The 23511-nt window shown below is 33.6% G+C and overlaps 2 protein-coding genes across 9 annotated transcripts; one reads left to right on the forward strand and one right to left on the reverse strand.

Annotated features, from left to right (window-relative positions):
* On the reverse strand, positions 1 to 9685 carry LOC111287128 (protein VAC14 homolog). Of its 7 annotated transcripts, none has more exons than XR_002689935.2 (21): positions 8943 to 9685; positions 8719 to 8832; positions 8561 to 8626; positions 6569 to 6658; positions 6357 to 6476; positions 6235 to 6263; positions 5976 to 6118; positions 5797 to 5891; positions 5466 to 5552; positions 5148 to 5255; positions 4927 to 5018; positions 4654 to 4735; positions 3803 to 3868; positions 2927 to 3042; positions 2628 to 2748; positions 2263 to 2424; positions 2003 to 2131; positions 1269 to 1337; positions 739 to 1026; positions 501 to 593; positions 1 to 378 (listed from the first exon to the last, which is right to left on the reverse strand). XR_002689935.2 is itself a non-coding variant. In XM_022877384.2 (20 exons), the coding sequence occupies exons 1-19, from the start codon at positions 9030 to 9032 to the stop codon at positions 763 to 765; spliced, it is 2043 nt and encodes a 680-aa protein (XP_022733119.1). In that variant the 5' UTR covers positions 9033 to 9685; the 3' UTR covers positions 1 to 378; positions 739 to 762. The 7 variants fall into 7 exon arrangements, 4 of the variants coding, with proteins under 4 accessions (XP_022733119.1, XP_022733121.1, XP_022733120.1 ...); XR_002689936.2 differs by having other exon boundaries at positions 501 to 644; XR_016341790.1 differs by lacking the exon at positions 1269 to 1337.
* Positions 9686 to 11993: 2308 nt separating this feature from the next.
* LOC111287099 (nuclear pore complex protein NUP155-like) lies at positions 11994 to 23026 on the forward strand. 2 transcript variants are annotated; one of them, XM_022877330.2, is made up of 13 exons: positions 11994 to 12466; positions 13019 to 13188; positions 14189 to 14315; positions 15694 to 15956; positions 16221 to 17880; positions 17958 to 18170; positions 18309 to 18556; positions 18644 to 19058; positions 19252 to 19457; positions 19922 to 20276; positions 20766 to 20984; positions 21155 to 21483; positions 22801 to 23026. In XM_022877330.2, the coding sequence occupies exons 1-13, from the start codon at positions 12308 to 12310 to the stop codon at positions 22916 to 22918; spliced, it is 4482 nt and encodes a 1493-aa protein (XP_022733065.2). In that variant the 5' UTR covers positions 11994 to 12307; the 3' UTR covers positions 22919 to 23026. The 2 variants fall into 2 exon arrangements, with proteins under 2 accessions (XP_022733065.2, XP_022733067.2); XM_022877332.2 differs by lacking the exons at positions 11994 to 12466; positions 13019 to 13188 and having other exon boundaries at positions 14230 to 14315; positions 15677 to 15956.
* The last annotated feature ends 485 nt before the right edge of the window (positions 23027 to 23511 follow it).

Genomic DNA, 23511 nt, shown 5'->3' on the forward strand with positions numbered 1-23511 from the left:
TCCCTTTAATCCATGTGGTTTTTAATAAAAAAATAATAATAATAACAGAACCACATGGGCGTATCCTGTTTACAAAGGAAAAACGAATAGCTTGGAACGCCTCCAAGCTTATATTCAGAACCCGATTTTCACCATCTCCCAACCTCCACTCGAGTTTAATAGAAACAAACTGCTATGATATACAATGTACAAACTATATCAGATCTCACCCGTGGCTCAAGCATCTTGAGATGATATTACAATTGACCTTGAACTATCAATAAGCAGCAGCAATAACTATTAAATCTGCGACTGCTCTGGGCCTCTTCTAGATGATCTCGAAGGAGGCCTGCATGTGTCTGATGTTGGAGATTGCCGGGATTCTGGTTTTGGGCCCTCCTGCATACAGAAGGGTAGAGATGACAAGTTGATTATTGTATAGAGGAAAACCATAAAATACCATGTCAAACAGGAAACATGTACAAGGTGAAACACAATAAAGAAAGGACAGCCAACAGGACCTTTCTTTATATGCTAATAGCTCTCCATTAAGATAATTAGTGAGTCTCCAGTCAACTCTTCTTACGGGGAGAAGTCTTGTTTTAAACCTTTCCCTATCATACAATTAAATGTAGTAATTTGCAGTTATCCCAATCTTCTTTAACCTAATTGACAATATATGGTCATATGTCTAACACAATCATTAAAATAAAGATGCAAGACAGTGAAAACGAAACTCCCAACAAGCAGCTCACACACCTTAGATAATGAAGGGGAACTGTTTCATGATTGTGCTTGTGATTTCACAAGCATTCGGTGTTGATGCTGCATTTGCTCAAACTGTTGCAGCCTTGAAGCAAAATTAATTCCATTCTGTAAATTCTCATTACCTTGGTTTATGTCACCATCCTCAGTGATTTGTGATCCAGTGTGATGTAAAATTTGGAAGTATGGGTTGCTTGATGATGCTTGTTTGAGTTGATCACCATTGGAGTATGACGGCACAGTTTTTAAACGTGTTCGCAATATCTTGAATGCAGCACTTTGCTGCAGATAAATCAGAAGGTCAGTATAATTTAACAATGAAAAACTAATCCACAATGTGCGTGTGTCAGTTTCTGATGGGTGTGAACACGTGAGACATGTCCCCTTAAAACCAATCAACCGTCCCATACCCAACACTGGAGTAGAAAATTTTGACCCATTTTGAGGAGGTCAAGTCTCTACCTACATTCTTTTTTTTGCTTGGTTTGGAGGGATGCCTAGAAATGAAAGTAGCACAGACGTACCTGTGGAAGTAGCATTAAAAGACCATACAACACTTTCAGCAACCATATATATCTTCCAGGTTCAAGAAGCTGGAAATCAGAAAACGGATCAGCTACATAACAAATCTTCTAAATTCAAAAGACAAACAAGGAAAATAGAAATCTAAACCAATTACTTAGAAGAAAAATGCACCTACAATGGTAACTAATGAATTCACTAAAGCTAATATATTGGCACGGTCAAATGAGCAGCATGCTGCAAACTATCTTTCAGTGCAAGAAGATGTGCAACTATCTGATAAAGAGAATTGTTCATCATATAAAAGTTTGATGACCGGTCACTAAAATGCTGGATGCATAAGCATTGCAATAAGGAAGGCTTCATAATGCCCGTTGTTGGCAACATCCCATCATAAAATGGTTGAGCTCAGGCAAAATTTTAGACATTAACATGTTAAGTATGCATCTATATTATGGCAAAAAACAAAAAAATAGCATACCATACCATAGTTTAGTTCAATAAAGTGAAATAGAAAAGTCCCTGCCAGCAGCGGGAAGGGGGGAGATTACATGTAGACAAATAATCATGAATAAAAAATACTACCTAAAACTCGCTGAAATATAAGCAAATATCAAAAGTGAACCAAAAACTAAATAAAAAGAGAACATATGTGATGCTACAATTCCTTACAAATCAAGCATATTAAAGCTATTAACAAGATTGTAAGGCAAGTAGTTAGTATATATTCAAGAACCTGCAATCTGAGATAAGTGAAGATTGGAGTTTCGAGCAAGCAAATCAATTTATCGAGCTGGACCAAGAATTTGACATTAATATCTTCCTCGACCAGCGATTGAATCACAGCACTTGCATGCTGGTATGTCTATCAAGCAAATAAATACTAGATTAACAACCACGAAAGTAGATGGTGCAACCCTGCACCTCTTCCCTCAGCCCGTCACACATGAAAAGAGAGAGACTGGTTAGCCATTTAAAGGAGTTATAGATTCTTACCTGAGCTAATAAACAAAGACTAATGATTGCCATGGGTGAATGGCACCATGAAGCATACAAAGAAACAAATAAATCTTTTCCAGCTGCATTAACCAGTGACTGTTTCAAAAGTTTCCGAAGCTTGGATAGCTCAGAAGAAGTGAGTAGAATTAAATTCAAAGCCTGAAAGGCAAGAGGAGAAAATTTAAAATCAGGTGCCAAATGGAAATACCATTCTACTAAAAGAAAAATAATTGAGAAACTATTTCAACTTTAATAACAATGTCATGGCTATCACATTTTTAAAGTTATGGCATTGCTTTGTATTATTACTTTAACCAAAGAGCATTATTGAATTAGTTGAATTTTTAAATACATGACAGAACCTGGACCATAATGCAGGCAAAATCTAGGTCTGCTTCTCCCTCTAGTATGGTGGATAGCTCACGATAGACCCTTTCAGCATCCAGGAGAACACAAAGTCTACGGATTATCAAAGCACCACGCCTACAAAACAGGAGGATAATTTGCAAAAGAAAAAGATGACACATATGCGTAATAATAATAAGCATAGCAAGTTGGCCATGTAGTCTAGATGAATGCTCAACTCAATAAAACAATTCATAACAATAATAATTTTCAAATAAAAAAAAAAGAAATTGGGGCTTGATGGGCCTAGAATCACCTCTCCAGAAGAGAATGATCAACCCGAAAATTATGCACCAGAAAAACAAGAAGCTGGCGGAAGTGTAGGGGATCTTGTGCTATGCATGCATGAATGTCAAGAACCCGGAGCACCACCTGGTGCAAAAATCCAAATTGCAAGATAAAATTAGTGTATAAAAACAAGAGCACATTTAGGTTAACACCATACTGACACAAATTTTAGTAAGGAGACAAAATACGTAAATAGTTGGCATAAAAAATCATAAAATCAAATAAGAACATTTTTAAATTTCAATTTTATGACAAATAACAGGCATTTGAGAGGAAGTGCAGAGGCTTCATTAGATACATTCCAACATAATAACATACATCTATATCTAATACATGGCAAAAGAAGTAAGGGCTAGTAATGACTAAGATGTTCTGATACATTCCCAGGAAGAAAATTTCCTAAGTATTGTGTCATGATCATCCATTCAGCCTAATAAAAGGACAAAAGAACCAGTAACAAATTATTGTAATATAACAATCCCCCCTTTTTTGGTTTTTTTTCAGGTCCAATGTTTTGACAACACAATAAACACATCCCACACCCTTAATCCCCAATCCCTTACAAAAGAAAAAGAAAAGAAAAAAGAGAGAATGGGTAGGATAAAAACCTCTTGCAAAAGCAAGAGTCTTTCTAGGTTCTTGGGAAGATGACTATAAGGATATTGCCACGTAAGTTAACTAGAAGTTTCAATAACAGTTCAATCCAAGAAACAAAATCATATATAGGGCACAACCTATTATAATTATATTGATACAAATATACAAAACAAGAATAAAGAAATAAACATAAACCCCTTAATGGAACAATGAAATACGAAAAACATAAGCAGGAGCAGAAATTTACCTCATCAGAAGAGTCAGATAGTGCTTTCAAAAGGGTATCAAATATGTCATTTAGAAAACACAAGACCTGTTTCAGTTAAAAACATTAAACATTGTTAATGGAGCAACAACAGCAACTGAATATAACATGCAAATTACAAATTTTACAGGAGGTTATGCATGTTTTATTTCGATTTATGCCAAAATTATCATGCCTTCACACAGGCAATGTGGTCTTTTTTTTCTTTTGAGAATGGCAATGTGGTCTTTTTGATACATGAAAAGATATCAGGTATGCAGCATCAGATGTGCTTCCACCAAAAGTGATAACAATGTTCCAAAAGAAGCTCAGTCAGGACTTTAATTGAGATGCAGAAACTATGCATATCCACGTAACAAAAGAAGAAATCAGGAAGATTCATTTTTAGCATCCATCAAGATCTCATTATTGACAATTACATCAAGTCTACTTGTACTTAAGTTCAGAATAAAAAAAGGTTAGTGGAAATTTAGATCAAGACCTTCTGTACTTTGCATCTACCTGTAATCTAACAGTTATCATCTTTTGTCAATGAAATAAGAATTATTACTAGGACTAAACATATTTTCAAATGGCAATGCATATAAAATAGAGATAGACACTCCTTGAAAGTTCAAAGTGAAGATAATGGCAGAAAAGAACATAAACATGATTATGAGGTATAATGTTAAAAGATTTCAGATTTATCACAAAGAGTCTTTAAATACTTCAACAGTAAATACAAACTTGAACTTTGATGAAGTTTTTGTGCGATGATAGTCAAAAACTAAAATATGAGAATACATGCAAACACAACCAGATATACATGAAATTCAAAATAACTGCTTCCACACCTCAGCACGATGTCTGTTTAAAAGGGTTGATATCCAGTGCAATGCTTCAATTCTAGTGAACTCCCACTCATTATCCAGTTGCCTGATCAGTCAAAAAAAGTACTTACTACAAAACCATTGTAAATTGAAATTATTTCGGGAATATCACAAGACAACATTTTAAGCACTTTTCTATAGCTCTTCATAATACAGAAGCACTATATATACCCATAGAAGTGCAAACCGCTAGTAACATTTCAAACCTAGCATTGTCCCAGGTAACAAAAACTACACCTCCTCACAATGGAGAGAATGGCTCCCACATCAAAAGCTTCTACCGGATCAGCCTGGATTGCACGAAGCTCCTCATTGGTTTCACGAGCAACCTAATATAAGAATATGAAGACAAACACACAAAATGAATACAAAGGAAACAACTCCACATGAGTTTCTAAAAGACATTGCAGATAGTTATTTAAGATACATTAAGGAGACTATAGAAGAAATAAACTTACCACTCTAATTTTCTCTTCTTTATCAGATATGCAGGGGAGAATGGCTCCCAGTATGTCAGCATAGTAAGGAATAAGCTGGTCTCCACCAAGTTTTACAAACTCATTTATCTGTACAATGAGAAAATCAAATTTGACTGTGTCTATGATATGAAAGTAACAGATGGAATAATTAGTCTATGAATAGCAAGAAAAGTAAAGAATATCATATAGAATGGACAAATATATTGACAAGGGGAAGAATCTGTTATCAAGACTCTTTTCCTTTTTTGCTGAAAATGTGCCCCTTTCTACGGCAACATAAAGTCCAATTCTACTTACCCAAGTGATAGCTGTTAACCGAGTGAATTCATCAGGAGAAGCTGCCCTTTGCACCAGTATTTCAGCCATGCGACCATAATCTACAGACTTCAAGAGTAGCACTGCTTGAGTCAGAAAATTACAAATGAACAAAAGATTTTCTTTTTATAAGAACTTTGGTAAATGGTAGACAATAAAGCCATAATTTTTTTCACTAAAAAGGTTGAGTTATCAATCATGTTATTCCCATAAAAATGTGTCAACAAGACAATCTTGGCATAAGAAACTTTAACATAAGTGGCCATGGAGCAAATCCAACAATCAAAGAAAAAACTGTTAGTAGAAGTCTTACTGGAGAGTTCTTAATCTCTTGGAGAAACTCTGAAAGTGCTGAATCAGCTTGTTGCCGTATTTCATGACTAGAATCACTTAACATATTAAACAAACCTGAAAGTTATCAAGAGCTAATTAATTAAAATAACGTCTCATAGAGACATAAAATATTAGTTTAAAAGACCAAAACTTTATTACCATCAAGAAAATCGGGGAGGAAACCCAACATGTCAATGTCTGGAACACTATCCAGTACAGTTATCCATCCAACCAAAAACTGACGGACATGGGGATTCAGGACAATTATGCGCTCTCTCAACAATGGTATAAATTCTTCAATACTGAAGAAAAAGCAACCATATAAATAACATTATAAAGATAGCTCTCAGAAAATTCAAACGAGACCTCTAAATATAACAAAATTCTTGGAGTGAAACTGGAAGCAAATAAAGCACACCTGAACTGGTCACTTTCAGTAACAATGTCCTGTTTCACATGGTAAAATAGAAGAGCAATAAATTCCCATGTTTCACATAATTATCAAGAGACTAAAATTTAGATGAGGGAGCAATTACTAACCTTCACAAGCCTATCTAAAAGGTGAGCAGCACTCTGTACGTTGGCATCTGGGTCAGAAGATAGCTTGCATAAAGCATCAAATATCTGATTAAAGAATATAATAAAATCTCCTCGGACAACCTGTATGGCAGAAGATAGCATATCCTGTCTGCTATTAGTCAAGAAAACAAGAAATGATAGCAAAAAACACAAGCAAACCAAATTCCTTTCACCTTTGCAATGTTATATAGAGCTTCACAAGCATAATAACGAACTCTGCCATCTTGGTCAGAAAAAGAATTAAGCACTGGTGGCACAATTTGCTGGCAGATTGCATCAAAAGCAAATTAATCACTAAATTATATACAAAAGAAGAGAGAAAAAATTTAAAAAATAAACAACTAACTACGAAAAATAACTGACTTTTTCTGATACAGGAAAAAGGTAATCATCCAACATCACAGCAGGAAATATTTTTCCAATTTTACTAGCTATTCTACTTGAGAAATAATAAAATTTGACACAACGGTAATCCTTTCTAACAGCGAAATAACACAATAATTTAAAGACCTACTCAATTATGTCATTAGATGTGCATCGTTGTCTAATTTAATCCCTTCAGTGTTTCCAATTCTTCTAGAAGTGCATGAGCATAGCTGAACAAATAAGAATGAGCTTGCATGTGCACATTAAACAAATAAGAAAATACATCAATGCATTACCAAATACCAGATTCTGGGGCTTGCCTGTCTACACATCTTTGATTATTGGCACACATGGAATTTTTTGCATATTTTTGTTTATTCAGTGATAAAATTTGCAGTGGTAGTCAAAATATAGAATACATTATATAACCACAGCAGCAAGTAATTTCTCTCGAAATTGAACTTGATTTCAGACAATAAAGATATTTTCTACAATAACCTATTCCTATAACCAAAATTATGCCCATAAAAGAGCCAAAAAAAATTGCTCAATAAGTTATTTTTCCTTTACGTAAACAGATGCAAAATTAGATAGAAATAACAAATTATTTACCAGAGATTTTATAGTTTCCCATTTCTCTTAAGCCCAAAGGTAAACTAGTTCTGCCTTACCTCATGTTTCAAAGCAAACAGCAATCCCTTTAAACATGAATAAGCAAGAAGTCAGACCTATAGACTTTATAACCAAAAAGCTTTCCTTCCAACATTCCAGAAGATGAAAATATATACCACGATGATTTCATCTGATGGTACCATTGAAAAAAAAAAAAAAAAGATGACACAGCCTTCTAATCAAATTTGTTTCCAATTAAAACCATCGAAAGGTAACATACACAAGTGATGCTTAAAAGTAATTAATGCTGCAAAAGAACATCCTCAGTTGTCAGCCTGTCATAATCCTCAGAAAACCAACCTAGTCCATCTACTAAGTGGGACCGACAGGAGATGACGCTAAATGATCAATTCCCATTACCCAATCTAGCAGGTTTTGTAATCCTTCAACTATATTAAAAGCAGTACTCTCAACTGGCTTGAAAAAACTCATTGATGTCTCCATGACTAAGCAATCTTAAATAAAGATAGCTCTAGAAAACATTGGTTAGAAAAGTTTTAGCTGCATCAATATAACAACTCTCACATCCACACAAGTGGCACAATAGCAACAGGTTAGAGAAGAACAACTATAGCAACTAAGATATCATCCAAGCTGTTTTCTACAACATATATGACAACTAGGAATGGGCTAAGCTTACAATAGTATCGTCACACAAATAATCATAATAACATTTGTTCGACAAAGAAATCCTGTCAATACTAGAAACTCTCAAACCAAGTCAATAAGAAGAGGATTATTTATATTTCATTCAGATTTAATAAAAAGCAATCCATGATTTCCCACGTTGAGTAGATGTACCTCCAACTCCCTACCAGAGATTAGAGCAGTCTGAAGGTCAAAAACTAAAGTCTGTTAAATCTAGAATGGAAAATCCAATAGCTTATGTCAGGTAATATATAAGGCACACCAAATGTATGCCTACTGCAGTTGCTTTATTAACAAACAAAGATGATACCCATATTAACAACCCTAAAACATTGCAATCATAGAACATAAATCTTTAAACCTTGAAACGGAATTCTTGGTTCTCAAATAATAATGTCAAGGTAAACATTATTCTACTTGTTTCTAATAAGATTTAAACATGTTAATAGACAGCTATTAAAAGGCAAACTAATCCTTACCTCAAGATGTTGGGTGGCTTCGGAACTCAACCCAACAGTGGCAGCAGCTAAACCTATCAAACCTCCCTGTATAAACACAACATCAAAATTCAAATTAAATACATACAAAATCTCATAAAAATTTTCAAAATTCAGAAAATTATTCATCGACCACCAACCTTCCGGTGATTGGCTTGTGGCGAGTAGGTAAATTCCGTTGTCAACAAATTGATCACCGCCGATATCTTCTCGTGATCTCCAGACGAAGCTAGCTGTTTCACAATTCCTTCAACCTACACATAATTATGATGACAAAAGAGTAAGCAATTCAATCGTTCAAAAAAAAGAGAGACCTAGAAATTAAATTCCATAGAAATTCAAAAAAAAAAAAGAAAAAAAAAACCTCAAGGGCCGCATTCTTGCGCTTCTCGTACAGCTTGTCGGAGAGATTACGGAGAACGGAGGTGGGAATCACGGAGAGCGCGTCGGCCATAACAGAAATTAAAAAACAAAAAAAAAATCCTTGATTAAATCAAATTCGTTTCCTGATCTTTTCAAATTCGAATCTGAACATAGCTTTTTTTTACTTTCTTTTTCCCCTCTTCTGATCTTTTGATCTTTCGCTGTATTTTTTTTTCCGATCGATAAATTAAAATTGAGGGAATTCAGATTTGATGAAATTGAGTAGAAATGAATCGATTTTTTTTTTTTTTTTATAAAAGGCGATCGTATTTTCTATTTTCTTTCTTTCTTCTGTACTTTTTTATTATGTAAAAAGTAAAAGCTAAAATACTAAAAAAAAATTTCAGCACTTTATTTAAATAAATTTTTATATTTCTTATTGAATTCAAATAAAAATTCAACTTTTAATTTGCATTTAAACGTGCTTATAATTTTTAATTTGTAAATAAATAAGATTATAATTTTTTATTTTTAACATTTAATTTATGCTTAAATAAGTATGTAATGCATGTAAAATATAAGTCAAATTTTTATTAACAAAAAATTAATTTTTCACATGACTATAAAAATAAAAAATTTTAAAATGAAAGTTTATTTAAATATAATCAAAATATATGAATTTATTTAAATGAAATGATAAAATTTAAATATTTTTATACTTTAACCTAAAAAAAATTTAAAATTGAATTTTCTTTAGAAAGTTTGGGGTTTTGGAGTGTCGCGTTTTTGTTTGTGTAAAATGTCCAGGGAAATCAACAAGGACAGTTGGAAGTGACGTGGTTAAAGTAAAATGACCAAATTACTTGCTGTTACTTTTTTAATCAAGCCAAGCGTGTGGACAATCTGGCCCGATAACTCAGTTTAAGGGTGAGACTTAAGGGTATAATTGAAATTTCATAGTGTTAGAAAAAGAGATACTTTATCTACCTAATTCTACCGATAATTAAATTATCTTTAGATTAAATCTACTTTTTTTATTTTTTAATGTTTTTTATAAAAGGAGATCCCGTTTACGTAAAAGAAAAAAATGTGTAAAAGTTAATATTTAAATTTAAATATGTTAAATATTATTTTTAAAGAATAATTATATGAATAAATTAAATTAAATTTTAGATTAATCAATATTTATTCAAGTTGTTGGATTAATCCACCGTTTTCAATGAATTCATAAGAATTTTTTGTAATTTGTATTAAAAATGATTTTGTTCGTAAATGTATTATATGATATATATAGCACTATATAGTAAGAGTTGTTGGGTAATAATTGTAATTTTTTTTCATGTAATCTTATGAAATAAAGAAAAAAAAAACCACTTGTTTTAACTTTTTTAAAAATTTTTTACTTTAATTATTTTGGATAAATTAGAAAAATAAAAAATATATATATTGTGATTAATGGTCAAATAAACGTGCTTCTTGAGGTCCAAAATTGACACTTCTATCAGTTACGTTTAATTTTCAAATCAACACTGTTAAAGAAGAAATTGACATATAACATTGTTTGAGAAAAATTCAAGAAAAATAAAAAGCGATTAAAAAAAAAAAAAACTCAAATGGGTTAAGCGGCTTAAGCTTTTTTTTTTCCATCGGCTTAGACCATATTCACATAACTATTTTATTCTTAATCATAAGATTGATTTTTTTTTTTTAACTGACTCAGTTTCCTCGTTAGTTTTGTTGATGAACTTCTAAATTTGGCAAATAATAAAATTAATCGAAAGTTGAATTAGTAGTTGTATAAGATTTTATTTATACGAGTGATAAAATTATTTTTAAATAGATTAAAAATAATAATTATTATTATTATAATTACGATTGAAAAAAATTTTAATAAAAAATTTATATTAAATAAATTTTATTAAAATTTTTATTTAAATTTAACTAATGATATAATGAGTTTAATTATATAATATCGAAAGTACGGTGAAAATGTAACATGCGAGTGTTAAAAATATTACAAATTTAATTTAATTATTTTTTTATATCTCATAAATAAAGATATGATTAATTAAAATATAAATTTTTTATTTTAAAATTATGTGTAAACGTTGATACTTTATCAAAAAAAATTGATGACGTGACCAGTACAACCAACATCTTCGCAAGTTTTTAAAAAATTTGTCCTAAAAAAATTAAAAAACACGATCTTAAACTTCATAATATGAAGGTAATCCTTTCGAATTATATAAATCATAAAAAAGAAGACTCATCAAATGTAAATAATCTAAATAAAATTTAATTTGCATTTTAAATAAACCAAAAATTAGCTTTACAAAAAAACATATAGTGATATAAACCTTTGATGTGATGAAACCAGTGTAAGTGATATAATAAAATTATAAAATAAAATTAAATAAAATAATAATATCAAAAAATAAAATAAAAATTTTCATGTCTTTCAATTTTGTATACAATTTGTATTTCTTTATAAAAAAAAAAAAAAAACTACAATCCACTTTAAAAAATTCTATACACATATGCTTATTTCCATATTTTTTTTTATTTCACATGGCAAGTAGTAATGTTTCAAAAGTTTTAAATATCACATTATCATTAATCAATATTTATACTTTGTAAATTGTATGATTATTTTCTCTTTGCTAACTATTTTATGTGGTAAATTACATAATTAGTAACTTAATTATAATAGTATTCTTAAAATGATTACTAAATTATTAAAATTTTAATTTAATCTCTAATAATATTATGTCATTTGTTAGGTAACATTACATGATAATAAAATGTATTTTTTGTTAATTTATAATATTATATAAACAATGTGATATGATATATGAGATGATATAATAATATATCGTGACATATCAGATGATGATATCATTAAAGATTAATAAAATATTAACTTAAATTTTAATGATTAATTTTAAAAATATAATATTTAGATAAATATTAAAAAACGATTATAATTAAATAATCAATGATATATTTTTCCTCATTTTATGATTATTTATTTAGCAAATACCTAATGGGTAATAGGGGAAACAAAAATTGGATGAAAACTCAAAAACCTGAAGACCCGCCCGCCAATGCCAAAAATGAAAAACCCTTGAATAAACCCTGTTTTTAAGACTCACGCTTTAACGCTCCCTTCCCTTTCTTCTTCCTCCCTTCACTGTCACTAACCGCTGCCTTTCCTCCTGTGATTTCAATTAAAAAAAAAAAATCTCTTCACCCAAGACCAAAATCAATCTTGGGTTGCATTCGATTTCACGCCCCTAAAAGAAACCCTGGGGCTCTTCTTTTGAACCAAATCACATTCTCCCCCTTCTGATTCTAGGGTTTTTTTCGATGTCCTGGGAGGAGGAGATTGTGATTCGTGATGTCTCCAATGCGGGGCTTGTTGTCAGCGACCGCATTGGCCGTGAAGTGGCGGCTCAGTTGGACCTCGAGGAAGCTCTGGAAGCTTCTAGATATGCCAGCCATCCTTACTCCACTCACCCCAGAGAGGTAAACTTTTAGCCAATTCCCCAAACAAAAACGAAGTCTTTAAATTTTTTCTGAGTCATTCAATGAAAAATTGATGAAGAGTTGGGTCTTTTAATTTCATTTACTTGGTCAGAAGAATTTGAAGTTAGCTTTTTTTTTTTTTTTCATTTAATGTGGAAATTTGTAGAGGTTCAAATATTGTTCAATCTTATTTTGTTCCATGTAGGTACTAAGCATTCAGTGCGAATAAAATATTTCTTTGTCATTTGATATAGCCGTGTAGTAAATTTGTTGTATTAAATTAAGAATGCTATGTTTAAGTTTCATTAGTGGATGTTGAATCATGCTTATTTTCCCAATTCCATGTTCGGCATTCAGTTAGTCTGCCTAGATGCATGGTGCAAATTTACATTTCAGTATGTTTCGAGCTCATTTCATGTCCCTTCCTTATCTCTTTTATTATTTTTAATCCAACATCTTGGATGGCGCAATTTGGCCTGTCTAAATAGGTTGCATTGTTTGAGATGAGTTGCCCTCCTTAATAATGAAACTATCTTTCATATTCCACTGCAGTGGCCTCCTTTGGTTGAGGTGGAGGATACTTGGGAGCTGCCTCCTGTACTCATCGAAAGATATAATGCAGCTGGCGGAGAAGGAACTGCATTATGTGGCATCTTTCCAGGGATACGCAGGGCATGGGCATCTGTGGATAATTCTTTGTTTCTTTGGCGTTTTGACAAATGGTGAGATTTTGTCGTTTCCTTTGTCTAGTGATTTGTAATTTATGAGATCACCCTTTCGATTTTTGTGAGTTTTAGTTGGCTGCTTATTGAATATCTAAAAAATGATAAACTATTTTGATGGAGGAATATGGATCTCTTAGTAAGAGAAATAACTTGGTCGAAGGCAGCATTTGATTTTACATAATTTTCTAAATTGGAAATAGATTTGATAATTTGTAAGCATTTAATGTTTGAAGAGGTTTGATAGCAAAAAGAAAAAAAAAAAAAAAAGAAGACAAAGTGGCCAATTTGCCAAAATAGGAAACATCAGGCAATTGAATTATCCAGTCAGCCTTTCGCTGCATTGATGGTCATGAAAATCTCTTTGCAAGATATTTCTTTGAATTATCTTTCGTTGGAGGGTTCAATAATTTATTCAAATGTGGCATTTTTGGACTAATATGTGCAATTTGTGGATTAGGGTTAAGACTTCCAAGTCAATCTGAAAAATCACCCAAGAAGAATTCATTCTGAAAATAGCTTGGGATAATAATGAGGTTGTCTGGTTGTAGGCAAGAGGGTAGTGAGGTGCTGGAATTTCTGGACAGCAAGTTAAAAAAATGTTTGAGGAATGAGGGTTAAAATTGAATGAAGGTGAATTAGAGGTTTGGAATTGTTCTTTAAGGGGTTTGAAAGACAGAACAGGGACTGTCTGTTCATTTTATTATTGTTGGAAAAAGAGAAATTCAACAAGTAGGCTAAGAGATCAACCTAAAGGACTTGCCTTTGCTCCTAGGGTTTTCTGTTCAATCACACCTCGGAAAGAAGAAATTCTCTTCCTTAGGAATAGCTTAAATCTTCTTACAAGGGTGGTGGTACTTGGACATCTTTTCTTAGAAAAAAAGTGTTTACATCTTTTCTTAGTTTTTCAGAAAAAAAGTGTTTGTCTACTTCTATCTTGTCTAGACATTTATATGATATTTATTTGTTTCCCATTCTTAACATCTTTTCTTTTGATTAGGGATGGCCAATGTCCCGAATATAATGTGGAGGAACAAGCCATATGCACTGTTGGCCTCACCAAATCTAAACCTGGCATTTTTGTTGAAGCTATACGGTATCTTTTAATACTGGCAACCCCTGTTGAGGTAACAACTTGACCTTTTATATGCCTCTGGAAGATGTTATATTCTGAATATCCTATATAGGTTTATAAATTTAGTATTGATAGAGTATCATATTGAGTTATTACCAGCCAAGTGACAACCTTCTAACTCTTGGCAGTCTGTTGTTCCCTAGCCACTGAAAGGAAAAAGAGCTGACTGGTATTTTAAAACATCAAGATCTTATTAATGCACTAATTACAGTTTATTTTTTGGCTGGATATTATATGCATCTTGTTTAAGGATTTTAAGCTTCAAACTCATCCTTGGATTAGCTATTGATAAAGCTTCTCATTCCTTTGACTCTCCTACTCTCTCTTTGGGTTTGGGGGTATTTTGATGCACGAAATAAGGATAGATTGACAGATATTTGGACAAATTTGTTTCTACGTGGCTTAGTTGCCAATAGGAATTTCTAGTTATGCTGCGTTGAACTTGTATGATTAGCACTTTTTCAACTTTAACTCACTCAACTGGCTGATAATGCCTGTTTACTATTTTAATTGAAAGACACATATTAACAAGTTAGGCTGCAAAACATTATAGCAATCTCTCTTGTGAGTAATAAATTTGAGAAATGAGAAAATGCATTGAATCAATTTTATGGATTTTAAAAATATTTTATAAGTTGTATTGAATCGATTTTATGAAGCATAATTGTAATGAAAATCAATGAAAAGAAAAAAAAAATACAAATCAATGAATTAATCATCATTAAAGAGAAAATTTTTGTATAAATTAAGGAAACTGCCATCTTATATGATATTTTGGTTGGTAAAATGTAATAATTCTGTATAGCCTATTTTGTTGTGAATTTGGTAGTTAAGTGTAGAAAAGTAAGAAATACCAACAAATGTTTGTGTTGATTGTACTTATAATTCTGTTCCTATAAGTACTATTACTGGTAGTTCAGTTGATTAAAATTATAAATTTGGAGGCCTTAATTGAAGATGGGCCCAAGGGCAATGGCTTGTTACCATGCAATAAGTCTAATACTTATGAAACATATTTAAATACATTATCTTTTATACCGAACCAACATACCAACTCAAAGCTAGAAAAGTCATTATTTGTAATGGTTAGTTACTAAGGTTTTTTCTTTTTTTTTTTTTGGGGGGGGGGGGGGGAGGGTTTGGGTGGGTGGTGCATTGGGGAAGGCAGGTGTAGAAGCTATTAGCATTTTTTGAATGATTATTGTGGAAATGGATTTTTTATTTCGTGAATTTTATGAATTTCATTGCTCTTTTAACATTATTATTGATTTTTTGGCAGTTTCTATCGAGTTGTATTTTTCTTGCTAATTTATCCTAGTTTGTAGGTTAATGAAATTGTATTTTTCTTAACAGCTTTTGCTTGCTATCAGTTGATTCTTGTAGGAATGTGTAGCTCTGGAGGGGCTGATGGTACAGATCCTTATGCAGAAGTTTCACTGCAGCCTTTGCCAGAGTATACAATACCTTCTGATGGAGTTACCATGACTTGTATCACTTGTACTGATAAGGGTCGTATTTTCATGGCTGGCCGAGATGGCCACATCTATGAGCTGCATTACACAACTGGTTCAGGCTGGCATAAACGCTGTCGTAAAGTTTGCCTCACTGCAGGCATAGGCAGTGTGATTTCAAGGTGTGTTCTGGTATTTAATCCTTCTGGGTTTTGTAGAAATTTCTTTTCTTTTTTTTTTTTTCTATTATGTCACATATATATTTAGAAGTTTTGTATCTACATGAATTATCCCCTTCTGAATCTAAAAGTATGATACAACGTCGCACATGAGGACCTTGAATCTTTATGGTTTTAATTTGGTTAACTTAGATGTAATGGTTTTACTTCTGATTTGATAAGTTTTCAAATATTGCCTATAAAATGGAGATCCTTGTTGGATTTCAGGTGGGTAATACCAAATGTGTTTAAGTTTGGAGCTGTAGATCCCATTGTTGAAATGGTTGTTGATAATGAAAGACAAATTTTATATGCAAGAACGGAAGAGATGAAAATTCATGTTTTTGTTATGGGGCCATATGGAGAAGGTCCATTGAAGAAGGTGGCTGAAGAAAGGAATCTGATTAATTTAAAAGATGCACATTATGGAGGTAGACAAACAGCAGCACTGAGAGCCTCAAATCGATCGGCAAAGCCATCCATTGTTTCAATTTCCCCTTTATCCACACTAGAATCGAAGTGGCTGCATCTTGTTGCTATTTTGTCAGATGGTAGGAGGATGTACCTTTCCACCTCCTCATTGAGTGGAAGTAATGGTACTGTTGGAGGTTTGGGTGGATTTAACAATCATCTCCACAGGCCAAGCTGTTTAAAAGTTGTAACAACTAGGCCTTCGCCTCCCTTGGGGGTTAGTGGTGGACTTACCTTTGGGGCAATGTCTTTGGCTGGCAGGACTCAGACTGAGGATCTCTCACTGAAGGTAGAAACGGCATACTATTCTGCTGGAACTCTTGTTCTTTCTGATTCGTCACCACCGACCATGTCTTCTCTTCTCATTGTCAGCAGGGACTTAAGCTCACAGTCATCTCAATCAGGTAGTTTAGGAGCAAGTGCTAGGAGTTCCCGAGCATTACGAGAATCTGTTTCTTCCTTACCCGTTGAAGGCCGAATGCTCTTTGTGGCAGATGTTCTTCCTTTACCAGATACAGCTGCAACTGTGTTATCGCTGTATTCCGAGCTTGAATTTTGCAGATTTGAAAGCTCAGCAGAGTCCTTTGAAAAGGTGTCAGGAAAGCTGTGGGCTAGAGGTGACCTTTCAACTCAGCATATACTGCCAAGGAGGAGAATCGTTGTTTTCAGCACCATGGGTATGATGGAAGTGGTTTTCAATCGCCCTGTTGATATTCTGAGAAGATTGTTGGAGTCGAGCACTCCAAGATCAATGTTAGAGGATTTCTTTAATCGTTTTGGTGTTGGTGAAGCAGCTGCAATGTGTTTGATGCTAGCTGCTCGGATAGTTCATTCTGAAAATCTTATAACCAATGTTGTTGCTGAAAAGGCAGCTGAAACTTTTGAGGACCCAAGAATTGTTGGAATGCCACAACTTGAAGGTACTAGTGGATTATCAAACACTAGAACAGCATCTGGGGGTTTCAGCATGGGGCAGGTTGTTCAGGAGGCTGAGCCTGTGTTCTCAGGTGCCCATGAAGGGCTCTGTCTGTGCTCTTCAAGGTTGCTATTTCCTGTTTGGGAGCTCCCTGTGATGGTTGTTAAAGGTGGTTATGATGCTGCAATGGAAAATGGGGTGATTGCATGCAGACTTTTTGTTGGGGCTATGCAAGTCCTTGAGAACAAGATTCGTGCTTTAGAGAAGTTCTTAAGGTCTAGAAGGAACCAAAGGAGGGGACTGTATGGATGTGTAGCTGGTTTAGGTGACTTGACTGGTTCTATTCTTTACGGAACCGGTTCAGAATTAGGTGCTGGTGATAGGAGCCTGGTGAGAAATTTATTTGGTGCCTATTCCCGGAGTATGGAGTCTAATGGTGGTGGAACATCAAATAAAAGACAGCGATTGCCATATAGTCCTGCTGAATTGGCTGCAATGGAGGTGGGATGGAATTTCTTGATGCATACATTTCTTATGTACTAGGCCTTTCTGTTTCTTACAAGAGTTTTGTGCTACAGGTGAGAGCAATGGAATGTATCAGACAGTTGCTTCTTAGGTCCGCTGAAGCTCTGTTTTTACTACAGCTTGTTTCTCAGCATCATGTAACACGCTTGGTTCAGGGATTTGATGCTAATCTCCGCCAGGCATTGGTGCAATTGACATTTCACCAACTTGTTTGCTCTGAGGAAGGTGACCACCTTGCTACAAGACTTATTTCTTCTCTGATGGAGGTAATTGAATCTTATATGAAGTATCATAGTAGATGTTTTAGTAAATGAGCTTTTTTTTTCAAGTCTCCAGATTTTCTCTTCTTCTAAATATTTATTAGAGCTTCTGAATTCACTAATAAATGTCGTTCATTGCTTCAGTATTATACTGGCCCTGATGGCAGGGGGACAGTTGATGATATTAGTGGGAAATTACGTGAGGGATGTCCTAGCTATTTTAAGGAGTCTGATTATAAGTTCTTCTTAGCTGTGGAATGTCTTGAAAGAGCTGCTGTAACTCCTGATCCTGATGTGAAGGAAAATCTTGCCAGGGAGGCCTTCAATTTCCTAAGTAAAGTTCCAGAATCTGCTGACTTAAGAACTGTTTGCAAACGGTTTGAGGACTTACGGTGAGTTTATCATTTAATTAAGAGGCTAGAAGAAGCTCTCTTTAATCAGATAATACTTAAATCACATTGTTTTATCTTTAACTGCAGATTTTATGAGGCTGTGGTTCGCTTACCTCTACAAAAAGCTCAGGCACTTGACCCTGCAGGTGATGCTTTCAATGAGCAAATTGATCCAGCAATCAGAGAATATGCAATCGCTCAGCGTGAACAGTGCTATGAGATAGTTACTAGTGCCTTACGTTCTCTAAAAGGTGAGGGCCCACAGAAGGAATTTGGGTCTCCCGTTAGGCCTGCTGCAGTGCGTTCTGTCCTCGATCAGGCTTCACGGAGAAAATATATATATCAGATTGTTCAGCTTGGCATTCAATCACCTGACAGATTATTTCATGAGTATTTGTATAGAACAATGATTGATTTAGGTCTTGAAAATGAGCTGTTGGAGTATGGAGGTCCAGATTTGGTCCCTTTTCTGCAGACTGCTGGTCGTGAACCTGTACAAGAGGTATTTGTTTGTTTATTATTGCTGTGGTCTTTCGGGTCTTATTTCAAGCAAAAAAGTTGGCCTCCTGCATTTTCAAAGTTTTGACTGTCATAACTTGTTGTGAACACTCTGTTTTGTTTCTTCTTAGATAATGAATTCCTGTAATAACTTTTGCATTTGGTTTGTCCTCATTTTTCTATTATCTGCCTTACAGGTTCGATCTCTTTCTGCACTGGCATCAGCAACCCCTTCAATGGGTCAACCAAGAGCCCCAATTCATTCTTATCAGGCCAAATATTTAGATCTTTTGGCTCGATATTATGTCTTGAAGCGTCAACATGTACTTGCTGCTCATGTGCTATTGAGGCTGGCTGAAAGACGCTCAACTGATGGGAGCAATGTTCTTACTCTTGAACAGAGGTTGACAGATTCTTTCATTTTAACAAATTTTGAAATCTGTCTTCTCTTAGATAGAATTGCTCTGGGTTGTAAATTAGTAAATACATCTATATAAGCATATGCTGATCTAGTTTCTGGTTGGCATATCGAAAATCAAAATCAGTGTTCTTTGCCCTTTAATCTATTTAACCTTTAATAACAAGATTAAAAAGGAAGAGCTGCTGTCGTTTGACTTCCTGGAATACATGAATGTATCGAAATCAGTCAAATGCAGGCAACATGCTAGTTGTGGTTTTGGACAGTAGCTTTATAATTGGGCTGAATGAATCTCAAGCTGTTTCTTGTTAGTTGGTTTCTTTATGCTTATACTCTATCAATGATGGAACCTACTCAAGATTGGGTTTGGTTGTAAGAGAAAAAAAAATGGATCTTTTCTCTTGTCACAATTATTTGTCTAATAATTGTTTTGATTCTGTCAATTCCAGGCGTCAATACCTAAGTAATGCTGTTCTTCAGGCCAAGAGTGCAAGTAACAATGATGGGCTGGTAGGTTCCCAGGGTGCATTTGACAGTGGATTGCTAGATTTACTTGAAGGGAAACTTGCTGTTCTCCAGTTTCAAATAAAAATAAGAGAGGAACTGGAGGCAATTGCTTCCAGGTTAGAAATTACACCTGCTATATCGGAATCTGTTCAAAATGGATCCATTCCTGATAGCAGGCTTAATGGGGATGCCAATTTAGCAAATGCTGCACGAGAGAAGGCCAAGGAGCTATCATTAGATTTGAAGAGCATTACTCAGTTGTATAATGAATATGCAGTTCCTTTTGAACTTTGGGAGGTATAAATTCTGGTTTTTAATTCTCTTTCCCGTTGTTTTCCTACTCTTAGTAAAAATTTTGTATATTAAAAAAAAGATAAAGAGAATTAATCGATATATATATATATATATATAATCTGCTTGGACTTTTTGAAAATGGTGTAACATTTTGGGCATCCAAAGTGGAGCAAATAGATAGCAAAGTGAGGGGTGGGGGAGAGTTTACATCTTATGTATAATAATCTTCAATTTTATTATTGAATAGTTGAAGACTTTCTTAAACTGAACTGTGTTTTGAAATGTTTTAGCATGATTTTGGGAATTATTTTACATCATGGCTTTTTAAGGGTAGTAAGTTTTTTTTTCTTGGATAAAGCTTCCATGAACTGAGTTGAACCGCCCAATATTTTAGCAATATTTACTTTTATCTAATTACATGATAACATATATTCCTGTTTTTATTATTGTTGTTATTAATGAGATTCTTTGCCTTTTCATTTCTGCTTTTAGATATGTCTGGAAGTATTGTACTTTGCAAACTATTCTGGTGATACTGATAGTAGCATCATTCGAGAAACCTGGGCTAGACTTATTGCTCAAGCTCTTTTAAGGGGTGGAGTTGCTGAGGCTTGTTCAGTTCTGAAGAGGGTTGGTTCCAGAGTATATCCTGGAGATGGAGCTGTTTTACCTCTGGACACTTTATGCCTTCATCTAGAGAAGGCTGCATTGGTATATGTTTATCTTTAGCTACTTTCATCTAAAGAGTTATCTAAACTTATTTGATACTCTTGTTCCAAAAAAAAAAAAAACACTTATTTGATTCTCCTAACTTGAGTTCCATTTTGGTTCTTGTTTTAATAATTGCTCTTTTTTTCCCTGCATCATCTTCCATTTGGTAGGAGAGGGTGGAATCTGGACTTGAATCTGTTGTGGATGAGGATGTGGCAAGGGCTCTTCTTGCTGCTTGCAAGGGTGCAGCTGAACCTGTATTGAACACTTATGATCAATTATTATCAAATGGTGCTATTTTGCCATCACCAACCCTCAGATTACGCCTTCTTCGATCAGTGCTAATGGTACTTCGTGAGTGGGCAATGTCTGTATTTGCACAGAGAATGGGCACGAGTGCTACTGATGCTTCTTTAATATTAGGTGGAGCATTCTCACCAGAGCAGACAACAGTTTTAAACCGAGGGATTCGAGACAAGATCACGAGTGCAGCAAACAGGTTTCATCATGTTCTGCTTATCGGATATGAACTATGAAGCATTAAATATATTCTTTTTGCTGTAGATTGTCTTGACTTACTGTTGATTAAATAGTTAAATAAAAAAGTTAAGCTGGTATTGTAAATGTCCAAATTGGTATTCTAGGTTTCATCATGCCTTTAGTGTGAAATAGAATTGGTTCCCCATCTTCTAGTGTATCTCCTCTACCTTGGACATTCATTTCCTTCCTCAGAGAATTGTAGCAATCCAATAGCCTCACATACATTCGCCTTTCTGAATTTTCATGGCACATGGTTCTTCCCGAAATTTCTGGTCAGAGGCTTTAAGCATTAATAGTTTTCTACTATTTTACTTCATAAAAAAATTATCACCTTAATGATTTGCATTTGTGTTAACGTCACGAATGGCTTATTGATTATAGTAAAATGTTTAATGTGATATTTAAACTTTAAAAATCTTTAATATGGTACTTAAATTATGAATATGTTAATTAATGTGGTACTTAGAGGGTTGTTTGTTTAACACGTGTCATTATTTAAAGCTAGCTACATTAGAGATGAGTATCACATTAGTTACAAATTCATAATTCAGGTATCACATTAAAAATTCTTAAAGTTCAGGTGTCACATTAAGCGTTTCATTATAGTTTAGGGGTCATTCATGATATTAATCCTTTGAATTTAAATCAATTTAGAAGAAAGAGGCTTGGGCCAAAGACATAAATGACCCTCGAATATACCTAACTAAAGTTCAATGTGGCCTTTGAACTGAAAATTTGTTATAGACTGACTATGATAGGGGTTAGATGAGTATATAAATTTAAGTTCGCTTGGTATCATTGGTGATAGAAATCCCTCCCATGTAAGCAATCTGAAACTTCCTTTTCACCAAGAAAAAAGTAGAGTGCTGTTTTCTTTATCTTTTTAGATGTGAACCAGTTGTTTTCAGTATTACGTTCCGATGTAAGTTCATTAGTAATGTCATTGACATTGGTGCTTGTTCGTATTGAATGTCACCCTATATTATTTTGAGAGAATCCGAAATACCTAGTTTTCACATGAACTGCCAAAGTCTTTTATGTTTATTGAATGCTATTGGCACTGTTGACCCTAAGACAGAGTAGAAAATGCATGTTAGGGAAATGATTCGAGTGAGTCTCTGTAACCTGTCTTTCGCTGTAACATGGATGTCTGTGCTGCATTTTCATCTCTTATACCATTGAATTTTTTGGTATTGGTGGGTTGTCACAAAGGATTTAGCATCTTCAGTTTGGGAATTATTTAAATATTATCTATGATTTTGGTTCGGGATTGCAGGTACATGACCGAGTTGAGGAGGTTGGCCCTTCCACAGGATCGGACTGAGGCTGTTTATAGAGGACTTAGAGAACTTGAAGAGTCTTTAGTAAGTCCATTTTCTTTTGGTCGATTTTGATAATTTGTTCAAAATATGTTGTTGTATGAATAAACATATAAACGTAATATATTTCGATTCAAATTTGCTAATGAACATGAAAATGAATTCTATCTTTCTATTTATTAATTTTAGTCTCGTTCGTGATGTGTACAAGTAGAATATGGAATACTAATTATGAATTAGGATCATATCTGAGCCAAATCGAGTTGATATACTGTCAGAGTTTGAGTTTGAAATATCATGAGTTTAATTGAGTTTAATTTTTTATATTTGAACTTATCTCGTAATTTAATTGAGCAGCTTGAATTTGGCTCAATAATCAAAATTTGACTTGGTAAATTTGATTAAATTTAGTAAATATTATATCTTTTGTTACTTTTTATATATATTAAAAATAAAATTTTAATTAAATTCATAAACCTTTCAATTTTGAATATTAAATTATTTGAATTTAATTCAATTTATTATTTGAATAGCTTGAGTTTGATTTGATAATAAATAAATTTTTTTTAAATTTTTTTAAAATCGAATTTAAGTAACTCGTGAGTAATTTTGACTCTTATAATTGAAATATTTCAATTTTTATTAAATTTTTTTAAAGCAGTGAAGTG

Source organism: Durio zibethinus, chromosome 4 (genome assembly GCF_047325235.1).
Source record: "Durio zibethinus cultivar Kanyao isolate XHJ-2024 chromosome 4, ASM4732523v1, whole genome shotgun sequence".
Taxonomy (NCBI): domain Eukaryota; kingdom Viridiplantae; phylum Streptophyta; class Magnoliopsida; order Malvales; family Malvaceae; genus Durio; species Durio zibethinus.